Raw genomic sequence first — 11,647 nt, 5'->3', positions numbered from 1 at the left:
GACAATAGTGGCATCACTATAAATGCCAGCCCTGATACATTCCCCACTTCCAGCCAGCCCAGGTGCCAAGCACCTGCATCTTGGCCTCTGGAGACTAAGAAGGAAGGGTCTCATGCCCACTTGCCAACCTTTTATACTAATGATGTGAATTCCCTCTTGTCCCATTGGATTTCATCTCTCCCTCCCCATCAAACCACCTACAGAGACAGGCCCTAAGCAGTTCCTACTACAATTTTCTTCTCTCTGCCACTGGGACAACTTGGCCCCTACCTGCAGCTTCTGCCCACTCAGCATCAAAGGGCCCAATGATCATCAGCTGGTGAGAGCTTGAGAGCCCACCAGAGAGCCCACCATGGGCCCGGCCCTGTTCCAAGGGCCTCTCACATATTAACTCATTTAGTCCTTAGAACAACTCCATGAGGTGAGCAGTTATTATTCCTGTTTTCTAGATGAGGCTACTGAAACCCAGAGAGGTTCATTAACTTGCCCAAGGTCTCACAGCTAAAGAATGGAAGATCTGAACTTAGCAGCCTAGCTCTGGAGTCCTGCCCTCGAGGCCATGCTGCAGGTGGGAACAAATCAGTTCCAGTTCCGCCAGCCCTTGCTGCTGGCCCAGTTCTGACCTGGGGCCTCAGTCTGTCAACAGGACTCTGTCTTGCTTCTGTGCCTAGGTTCCTTCTCTAGAGACCTGGTATGTTCCACTTTCTAGGATACCCTAGGATGCAGGGTCCCTCATTTCAAGTTCTGGAATCCCACCCTGAGCCCATTCTGATGGCCATGGCCATGGACCTTGCTGATAGATCTCAGACCATAAGAATGACGTATCACTCAGTCCCATATCCCACGCAGAGCCAAGAGCACGGTGCCCCGCACACACACAGGAGCTGTTCAAATCACATTTGCCGAAGGGAATCAATGCCAAAATCCTCTGTGCCTCAGTTTCCTCATCTATACAATCAGGCAATAAGAATATATCCAGAGTTTTGTAAGAATGAATTAAGTGAATCTATGTGTCTGGCATGTGGCCAGTGAACAGTGAGGGTTGGCAGTTACCATTATCGATGTAGTGGTCGCTTCTATGATATATGGCAGAAGAACTTTGAGCTCTAGGATTCTAATCCTGGCCCTGCCACTTCTCAGATCTATGATCTTTGGCAACTGAACCAACTTTTTTTCCATGCTTGTTTTCCCATTTGAAAAGTTGCATAGTGATACTTGTACCTCACAGAGATTTTGAGAATTATGAGATAATATGTGCAAAGTACTGTACCTGGCCCAGAAAAAGATCTCAACAAATGATAGCAAAATAATTAGTATTATGATCGTTATTATTTTAAAACTGGGGTGCATATGCTTACAACATTTGGGGCCACTCAGTATTTTTCCTGTGACAGACTCCTCTCTTTGATACACACACATACACACACACACACACCATTGCATACACCTTTGCACCTCCCTGCTCACATTTAAGGTGCAATGAAGACATCTGGGGTTTAGCCATTCCCCATCAGCCCTAGCTGCAGGGGAGGGGTTTAGGAGCTTTCATTCATGGAAAACATCCAATCCCCCCCTCCTAATATTGAGGGGACACAGTATCACGGCCATCTGGAAGGAATGGCTTGACCAGATCCTTCAGGGAGTAGGACTATCAGAGGACAAGGAGTGTGAGCTTCTCTTTGACCATCTGGAAGTCACCTGCCTCCTGAGTTTGTGCCCAGCTCCACACAGTCATAGGTGGTGAGACAGTTTCCCAGGGCTCCATTTCTCCAGCAGGATCCAGAAGTGAAAGGAGAGAAGAGGAGTGACAGTAGGACTGTGAGGCCCATCCAGGTGGCCAGCCAATCACTTCCACATCCCAGGGGCTAGGACTGCACATTCAGTGGCTGCTCCAGATCCCTAAAGATCTCCCCAGGCCTGCCAGAGTGCCACATGGTAGCAGGACCCCACCACTCCTTAGCAACAGGGTGAGAGATCCTTGTTGCAGCTGGTTGTGGGGAACCCTTTCATTTTCACTCACAAAAATGAAAAGAAGCAACTCCCCCACCCCACCGGCCATACACACACAGGGGGCCTGGCTCTGGCTGGGTGCAGAGGCCCAGGGAAGAAAAGCATCAGACCCATCGGGCCCCTCAAGTTGATTTGATTTGAGTCATTGGAAGGACATCGATTATCATAGCATCGTATGGTTGTTTCTTGAGAAGCATCCATAGCATCCACGTTGGGGGTGTGTATTCAGAAGGGATTTATTTAGAGATGGAAAAGCCAATAAGATGGCTCCCTTGTTTGTCTTTATACATGAATCTGTGACGAGTAAAGCAAACAGAAGAGGCGTCCTCAAATCTCTAGCATGGCTGTTGTTCAGTGCATCCAGAGTCCCTGGCAGAACCCAGCATGGAGGACAGTCACTCTTCTTGCTCCTACTTCTGGGACTTCTTCCAGCTTCCATTTCCCACTGTCCCTGTGTATGTCACTATGCCACTGGGGACCCAACTCACTCTACTGTTGCTGTCTTCTCCAACCAGCCTCCCTTAACCCACTGGGGGAAAGATGCTCCACCTCAGCCACCAAAACATAAACGAAGAAAAACTGGAGTTTTAATTTGTTTAAATAGGAAGGAGGGAAGAAAAGAGTCACTAGTGAGATGCACAAGGCCAAACCATCAGAATGAGGTTGGGCAGGGCAGGAACGGGAGGGGAGTGGAGGGCTCCATTGCTGCCTGGCTCATCTCAGGTAGGAGCAGTTGCCTAGTGAGAACTTCATGGGGCCATCTGTAAAGGCCCCTTCATGGTGAGGGTGTTAAAGGGGAGACATTCTAGAGAGGCCACTCTGCCCCGCCACCCATGGTCAGCATTGGGTGGATCATGGGCAGATAGAGTAGTGAACGGTCAGCTGAATTATGAAAATGCCGTAACAGGTGATTCGGTATCATTGCCCTCCTAGGAAGAAGGGCTGCAGAGACACAGAGAATTTGAGGTTAGATGGCCTCTTGTGGGTAATGGGTCTAACTCCAGGTAAGGCAGCCAGGTGGTGTCAACATTTAAGATTCCAGGTAGATTTATTTATACCTGCAGTGAGAAGTTCAGTTCCAGTCCTCAGGCTTAGGAGGTAATAAAGAGGTCCCAGCCCCAGGCACCTTTGCCATAGATAGACTAAAAGCTGAAGACCTGACATCGCCAGGTTTCCTTTGCTCTGGGAACCAGACTGATGGGACAGGCAACCCCCAACGCTGCGGGGGAGGTGACTGGGAACACCCTGCCATGCTGGCAAGCTGGGGGCAGTTACAGGTGTAGATCCGAGGGGTGGCCAGACTGGTTTCAAGCCTGCTCATGAAAAACTGGTTCTTTTTTTTTAACAGCTGTCAACTTGGCCCCCTGAGCCTGGGCAGACTGGCTGGCCAGGCAGAGCTTGAAGAGATGCATGGCAAATGCAGTCTCAGCTTTCACTCCATCAGTCAGCCCAAGACTCCTTGGAAGCACAGAGGCAGACTGGTGAGTTACTGAGGCTCTTCACATCTTGCTGGAGGCAGAGGCCAGCACTAGTTTTTGGAATCAGCATCTGGGTGACACCCCAGTCGGCTGCTCAGGGTGACCTGTGTGAGGCTAGGCAGAGGATGAATGTGAAGTGTGGGGTGGAGGCAGGGAGGAAGGCTTTGAAATGGCTGGGTCTGAAGTGGCAATAAATGTCAGTGCAACATTAAGAAATACACACCACAGGTACAGATCTGAATGCATATGGAATGTGTGTGTTTGTGTGTGTATATGTCTGTGTGAGCTAACACAGACATACCCAGCTTGATGAGCTAACAAAAAAGCCAAAAACTGAAAATGGGAGGGGGGGGGGAAGCCCTTTCTATCCCTGTAACCATTAGAAAGAAAATAAAGTCCAAATTGCATTCAGGGTTGCTGGGACAGAGGAAGAGAGGCAAGAATGGAAAAAACAGGCCATAAAGATGCCAGGGCTCCTTAAGCAGAAACATCTGTTGAAGTCGTAAGACTAGGGGCCTGGCCAGGCTTCTAACAAACCCAGGAAGAGGAGAGTCTGTACGGGATCAGGACTACCCTCATCTGCCCTGTGCAGGGCCCCTGGGACCAGCATGTGTGCAAAGGAGATACCCTCTCCAGGGCTCAGCCAAGGCCGGGCTTCTAGCAGCAGAGAAAGGGAGAGGGAAGAAGAGACATTCGCAGGTTGGGAGGGGCTTGTGGCAGTCATGGGGGCAGTGATGTGATAGCCGTTTTGAGTGTGTATTTATTTAAAGCTTTAACTCACTGAGGTAGCCTGGTGAGCCACATGTCTCAACTCTGGCAGCTAAAGAAAAAAAAAGTGAAGGCAGGGGAAGGGAGGGTCAGTTGCTGACCTGCAAAGGAATGGGTGGCTATGCTCACTGTTTGTAAATGTAGGCCACTCTCTCGTTTGTAATTTTCAACAGAAGCCAGCTGTTCAAGGCTCGCCTCTTCTAATGACTACAAAAATGGCAGCTACCATTTATTGACCATATTCCACTCTGTGTACCATGTTCCTTGTAAGTATCATGTTACTTAATCCGCCAGTAATTCTGTTATCCCCAGAATGGGTGGAGACATGCATGGCTGTCTTCAAGGAGGTTCTCTTATTAGCATTATCATCCTAGGAGGAAACTGAGGCTTAGAGAGGTTAAGGGACTCGCCCCAGGTCACCCAACCGGTACCTGGGAGCTGACCTGCCCTCCTTTCCTCTACAAAACTAACTTGAAAAGCAGCTTTAGCCAAGCCCCGTTGGGAAAGCAGCTTTGCAAAATCAGCCCAGCATTTATGGAGACGTTGAGGTCCCTGAAGACCCTCGTGGCTTGTCCATCCCTGTGTTCCATTACATTAGGTTGGGAAAGCAGGAGGGGACTGTAGTGACAGAACACACCAACACCAAACAAAGAAAAGTGGGTTAAAACTCCAACCCCCATGACAGCAAGAGAATCCTACTGTCTCTCAAGGAAACTCACAGACGGTGAAAGAAATGAAATCCAGACTCGATACTACTCGCTTGTGGGGAACCGCCAAGGAGCCATTTATCCATTATGAAAGTTACGTGTTGTATCTCCTCTTCCTGGAACTCCCCTGTCCCCAGACTTGACCCTGCCAGACCGCATTCATTCAGTTCCTTCACCCACAGCGATCTATTCTACACGAGAAAGCTTGGTCCCTCTGGGGGCACTCTGGATCTTAATTTCACACGGGGGTAGCTGGAATGAAAAGCTTACCACTGTTGGCTCTGAAGTTCATGGTCAGGGACTATAAGTCCCCCCAGAAAATAAAAAAGTGAAATAGCAAGAGGACGGAATGATGCTGCATCTCCTAGGTAGTTGCCTTGGGGAAATGAAGGATTTTGATGTTCCCTGAGCAATCATCTCTGTGCTGCTAACATTGACTAGGGTAGGAGCCTGCTGGTACCAGGTCGAGCCTCACATCAGCCCTTTATAATAGGTTACATCATCTCTGCTGTAAAGGGGAGGAAACTGAAGCTCAGAGAGAGAGCTTAACTTACCCAAAGTCACACACTACTGAGTGACAAAGCTGGCATTAGGAATCCACAAGGCTGGGATGAACGCACCCATATATTCTTTCCTGTGCTCCACTCTGCCTCAAGCTCGAATGTGCCTGTGTCCGCTGGCCAGCTTGTTAAAACCCATTCTCTGATTCAGTAGGGCCTGAGATTCTGCTTCTGTAACAAGCTCCCAGGTGATGCTCCTGCTGCAGGTTCTAGGCCCACACTTTGAGGAGCGAGGATCTATACCACACTGCCTTTTTAAATGCACCACGTCTGCCATCTGGGCTGGCACTTCTCTGCCTCTTCAGTGCAGCTTTCCCACCAGAATGCCAGAACTGACCAAAAGCCACACTGTGCAGCCCAGTCAGCTATGCTATGTACCCAATTATTGTAAATCTTACTCTTCCCTATGACTTGGCTGAGTGTTAAAAACCCAACATCAGCTTTGGGTAACAAAGGCTGGTGGAGGCCTGCTTCGGTGCAGCTCAGAAGCTATGGAGGAGGAAGCTGCTCTGCGGGACTGGGGTAGGACTTGATACAGTTCTGGATCTCAGCGGGGATGGATGTGCTGAAATCTCTCTCATATGGCCTCTCCCACAAGCTGATGGGAATTTCCTGCTCAGACCGGCAGAGGAATTAGGGGTTTGCTTCTCCAGGGCCAAGCTCAGTGGGAAAAGTAGGAGCAAGCAAGAAAGCAAGGGGCTGCCTTTGTGTGAGCCCAGCTGTCTTGGGTTCCTAGTTCTGCTCCATTTATAGCTGGGGGAGGGATCTTCTCCAGCTCATAGTTACAGCCTGAGATTCTGCATTTTCCCAGGGCTTGCTCAAAGGCTCTGAGTACAAATCTTTCAGGAGGGCTGGGGTGATCTGCATTCCACAGAAAGGAGGGGCTGGGAGAGGCTGGAGCTCAGGTTTGCTTTCCAGCACAAAGACAAGCTACAAAGACAACCAGAAAGCCCAACCCCAACCTCTGCAGTGCCCTGACCACTCTCCCCCTCTTTTGCGTGGACAGAGGGGTTCCTTCTTTCGGGACACTACTGAGGGCCTCTTATGCGCAGGCACTGTGCCGGACACTGACATATAGCAGAGAGCAGGATCCCTGGCTGCTGGCCCCAGGAGCTCAAAGCTGGAAGGAGCCAACTTTTTTTTTGAGACAGAATTTTTGCTCTTGTCGTCCAGGCTGGAGTACAATGGCGCGATCTCGGCTCACTGCAACCTCTGCCTCCTGGGTTCAAGTGATTCTCCTGCCTCAGCCTCCCAAGTAGCTGGGATTACAGGCACACGCCACCACGCCCAGCTAATTTTTGTATTTTTAGTGGAGATGGGGTTTCACCATGTTAGCTAGGCTGGTCTCAAACTCCTGACCTCAGATGATCCACCCCCCTCAGCCTCCCCAAGTGCTGGGATTACAGGGGTGAAACACCATGCCCGGCCATGGAAGGAGCCAACTTTTAAAGGGGGTGACTGGATTTCCATGGGGTACATGCTGAGAATGGGAGTGTCTGTGAAGCCGAATTAACGTGTTCTGTGCACATTCCCTACCTGGCTGTGCTGATCATAACACCTGGCCCTCCTCTTTGGGCCCACTCACCTGCTCTCACACTGCTTTGCCAACATGGGTCTCCCTTTACTCCCTGGCCTGCCCCCACCTCCCCTGACATCACCCTTAGAACCCATTGGACACTTTGGTTAAAACCAGAGAAACACATGGGCTTGCATTTCCACGGGCATCTGGAACCGATCGGCACAAGGGCTGGTGAGGTTCTTGGGCGCGCCGCAAATGTTTGCCTTGGTAAAAAATAAAGGTGTGTGGAGGGGAAAGGTTAGGTCAGGCAGGGAGGAGACAAGAATCAAGGCTGAGTGTGCACCATGGAAGAAGACTGAGCTGGGGAGTTGCTACAGGTCCATCTGGTTACTTGAGGCTCATCACTGCCCAGCTTTGAATAGTCCTCGGGGCGAATCACTGCCGTCGGAACAGGACTATCGCAGCTCTGCCTCTCCGTGCCGGCCTCGGAGAGTTCTGATTGCAGTTTTTCACCCCCCTTTAATTATCTTCTCTTCCATAGGCTAGGAGGTGATGGGGGTAAGGGGGGGGCTGGAGGAAGACTGATTGCAGCCGATTCACTATGAAACGCAAAGCGTAACGTGCCGTGGATGCTTTGCAGGGCCTTGATGAGATCTGCAGCAGATGAGCCGTTGCCTTGGCGACGCTAATGAAAAGCAGGCTTCAGAGAGGTCCAAGAACCCCCGTGGGCTGAGTTATCTCCCCCCTCTGCAGCTCTCCTTGCCTCCCCACCAACAGCCTCAGATCAAACTCCCCGAATATTTATAAAATCTCTACCAGAAACAGAGAAAGTCAGCCGCCCAGCCAGGCGTCTGCCCACGTCTTTCCGGAGCTGCTCGAGTGACACTCTCCAACGTGGCTCATTATTCTGTTTTTCTTCCTTGCAGTGAGCAGGACAACCAGAGAGAGAGAGCGGGGGGAGAAAAAAAAATGTTTGCTCTGCCCTGTTCCAGCTGATTTTGACTTGGGGAATTTACTTAGCATTTAGGGGCCTTACCTGGGACAGGTCATCCTGTTCCCAGTCCCTCCCTACCCTTCTGCCCTCTAGTTTGTTGCTGCCTTTATCCCACCTTTGTTAAAGATAGGCTCTAACTTAGAGCCTGTTTGGCTATTCCTTGGTTGCTTGTTTAGCCCATCAGCCTCCCGCCTGGGGCTCCTCGTCAGCCCCTGGGAAAGTCAGAGGGGAGACTCGCTAAGAGGCTCTCTGCACTTCCACAATGGAAATGGGAGGGATGATGGGGATTGGCAGCAAAAGGAGCCGGCCTCCCTGCCATGGTGAAGCAGGAATTGGGCTTATTCCCTCTGAAGAAAAGGGAGTTCCTGAAATTCCCCACGGGAGACAGCAGGGAATCAAGGCTGGTCTGAGAAAATCTAGGTGACCACCGCCTTTTTTGCCTGCTGGTTATTAAAATGCAAATAACTTAAATAATAGAGTATACAGAGGTGGGATGCACCTCTCTGGGCTGTGTTCTGCCAGAAAATGGGAAGGCCCCATTTGCCCAGTTGAGTATATCCCGAAACTGCCCTTCCTGACCACCGCATCCTATGGGTGAAGCAGACTTCTATGTAGAGAGGCATCAAGAGCTTGTGGCAAGTCCTGGATTGGGCTAAGAGTGTTGAGTGTAATTTGAGGTAACGCCCAGCTCTGCGAAACCCTGAGGGCTCTGCCTGGCAAGTTACAAAACCTTCTTCTCTCTCGGTTTCCTCATCTTCTGAAAATGAGGATGGGACTAGGTAGTCTTTAAGATCTCTTCTAGTTCTATGATTTCTACATAACATGGAAGAATAAAAATGCCATATGGTATAAAGTACTAACATGAACATAATTCATGGGCCAAATGTTGGGTCCAGGTGGTAAACAATACAGGTGATAAAGCAGGAGAAGAATCGATGGAAGTGTTGGGAACCTTTTATGGAGATAAAATCTCAAGTCACCTTGAAGGACAAAAGCGATTTGGATAGAAATAAGAACAGCTGGGTAGGTGCAGATGAGCAGATGTTGGGAGCAGGCAAGGAGCGCAGTGGCAGAGGTGAGCTGGCTGGAGGTGAGGAAACATTGGGAGGTAAGGTTCTATAGGGAAGGCTGATCGGGGCGGGAGGGCAATGCTACGGGAGCATGAGCGTTAGAGAGAAGCAAAGAGGCTTGCTCGATTGTAATAGCTCCCGCTTCCTTAAGATTAATGAATTTGCTTTGAGTGACTCCCACCAACACCCTGGCTATAAGAGGTGGAAGGAAACCAGATCAGTAACAAGATCAGGACCCTCAGCCATTGGCTTATGTGGCCCCAAGGAGGTCCTAGGTTCCGGCAGCTGAGGGATCTGACTCTCCAGAGATGTGTCCTTTTGTCACCTTTCTGCCAAGGAGGCCAGCCAAGTGGCACAGGTTGGTGGGGGTTAGAGTCAGGGAGTGTGAGAGGAGGAAAACAAGCTCTTCACTGTGTCAGGAGCATGAGACAGTGACACCTGAATGACCCTGAGGCACGAGGTGTTGGGGAGAAACCCAGCCCCAGCATGGGGGGTGGGGGGGCACCTGGGCATCTGGAGGACTCTTCTAGGAAACCTCTAAAGCTCCTTCCTCCGGTTTTCATTGGCTAAGCTCACCCCCACCAGGCCCTCATCTGGTGACTGGAGTGGCCGGTGCTGTGGCCCACATATTAGGGAGTCTGCTCTGGCTCACCTCCAGCCGCGGGTGAAATGTCCAAAGGTTAAAGGAACATGGCCCCCAGGACCCACGTATGCCGTGCTGCTGGACGTTGGACTGTGCCTTGTGCACTCTGATCCTGGAGTTCCCTGGCCAATTCCCTGAGCCTAAGCCCAAGGACAAGTTGTGGGTGGACCACATTACTGGTGTGCACACCCATAGGCCTCAGGTGGTGACCAGGGGTGGCTTGAGGGCACTGCGGAGCTTGGACATGTGAGCTGAGTGCCCACACATGTGTGCTCAAGGCCCTTCCTAGTGCTAAATGGAGCCAGGGTCTGAAACCAGCCCAGGCGGGCTCCCCCCAGGCCACCACATTCCAGTGTGGAACTCTGAGGGGTCCACGGGTTTTAAATTCAAGCTTGGCCTTCACCATATCAGGAAGGTGCATTTGTCAAGGCAAGAGGAGAGAACATATTCTATGTAATAGTTAGCTTGATTGTAACTTTCAAGTATTTGGACATATGAAAGCTGGTCTACATTGTACCCTTACCTGGACCCCCAAAAGTATGTGGGGGAGTCTCTATTTCCTAAACTCATTTTACAGCTTCTCCTCCCACTTACATCACTATTAGGGGATCACCCTGTCTCCGAAGAGTGTCACCCCCTCCTGGCAGGTCTGCAGGTGCTGTAGACAAACCTGTCAGGTAAAGCCAATGGACCTCAGACCTTAGTGAGCCACAGCACCTGCCACCACCAGCTGAGGTCGGACATTTCTTTTTTAATTTTTTTTATTTTTTATTATACTTTAAGTTCTGGGATACATGTGCAGAACGTACAGATTTGTTACACTGGTATACACATGCCATGGTTGTTTGCTGCACCCATCAACCTGTTATCAACATTAGGTTTTTCTCCTAATGCTGTCCCTCCCCTACCCCCCACCCCCTTACAGGCCCTGGTGTGTGATGTTCTCCTCCCTGTGTCCATGTGTTATTGTTCAACTCCTGCTTATGAGTGAGAACATGTGGTGTTTGGTTTTCTCTTCTTGTGTCACTTTGCTGAGAATGATGGTTTCCAGCTTCATCCATGTCCCTGCAAAGGACATGAACTCATCCTTTTTTATGGCTGCATAGTATTCCATGGTGTATATGTGCCACATTTTCTTTATCCAGTCTATCATTGATGGGCATTTGGGTTGATTCCAAGTCTTTGCTATTGTGAACAGTGCCACAATAAACGTACGTGTGCATGTGTCTTTATAGCAGAATGATTTATAATCCTTTGGGTATATACCCAGTAATGGGATTGCTGGGTCAAATGGTATTTATGGTTCTAGATCCTTGAGGAATTGCCACACTGTCTTTCACAACGGTTGGACTAATTTATACTCCCACCAACAGTGTAAAAGCGTTCCTATTTCTCCACATCCTCTCCAGCATCTGTTGTTTCCTGACTTTTTAATGATTGCCATTCTTACTGGCATGAGATGGTATCTCAGTGTGGTTTTGATTTGCATTTCTCTAATGACCAATGATGATGAGCTTTTTTCCATATGTTTGTTGGCCGCATAAATGTCTTCTTTTGAGAAGTGTCTGTTCATATCCTTTGACCACTTTTTGATGGAGTCGTTTGTTTTTTTCTTGTAAATTAGTTTAAGTTCTTTGTAGATTCTGGATATTAGCCCTTTGTCAGATGGATAGATTGCAAAAATGTTCTCCCGTTCTGTAGGTTGCCTGTTCACTCTTACGATAGTTTCTTTTGCTGTGCAGAAACTCTTTAGTTTAATTAGATCCCATTTGTCAATTTTGACTTTTGTTGCCATTGCTTTTGGTGTTTTAGTCATGAAGTCTTTGCCCATGCTTATGTCCTGAATGGTATTGCCTAGGTTTTCTTCTAGGGTTTTTTATGGTTTCAGATGTTACATT

The 11,647-nt window shown here is 49.4% G+C and overlaps 1 protein-coding gene across 8 annotated transcripts in view; it reads right to left on the bottom strand.

Moving 5' to 3' along the window:
* The window catches only part of RAD51B (RAD51 paralog B), a 794,823-nt gene that overhangs the window by 18,902 nt on the left and 764,274 nt on the right, over positions 1 to 11,647 (bottom strand). Inside the window, exon 11 of one of the 8 annotated variants that reach the window (XM_063651721.1) lies at positions 7,930 to 7,961. The exons of the other annotated variants lie outside the window; for them this stretch is intronic. Coding sequence (XP_063507791.1) covers positions 7,945 to 7,961 — 17 coding nt within the window. The 3' untranslated portion in view covers positions 7,930 to 7,944. Of the gene's footprint in view, positions 1 to 7,929; positions 7,962 to 11,647 lie in introns of those variants that run through there. 8 annotated transcript variants of the gene reach the window in all.

Source organism: Pongo pygmaeus, chromosome 15 (genome assembly GCF_028885625.2).
Source record: "Pongo pygmaeus isolate AG05252 chromosome 15, NHGRI_mPonPyg2-v2.0_pri, whole genome shotgun sequence".
Taxonomy (NCBI): domain Eukaryota; kingdom Metazoa; phylum Chordata; class Mammalia; order Primates; family Hominidae; genus Pongo; species Pongo pygmaeus.
The sequence above is the reverse complement of the archived record's forward strand: the minus strand, read 5'-3'. Positions and strand labels throughout refer to the sequence as shown.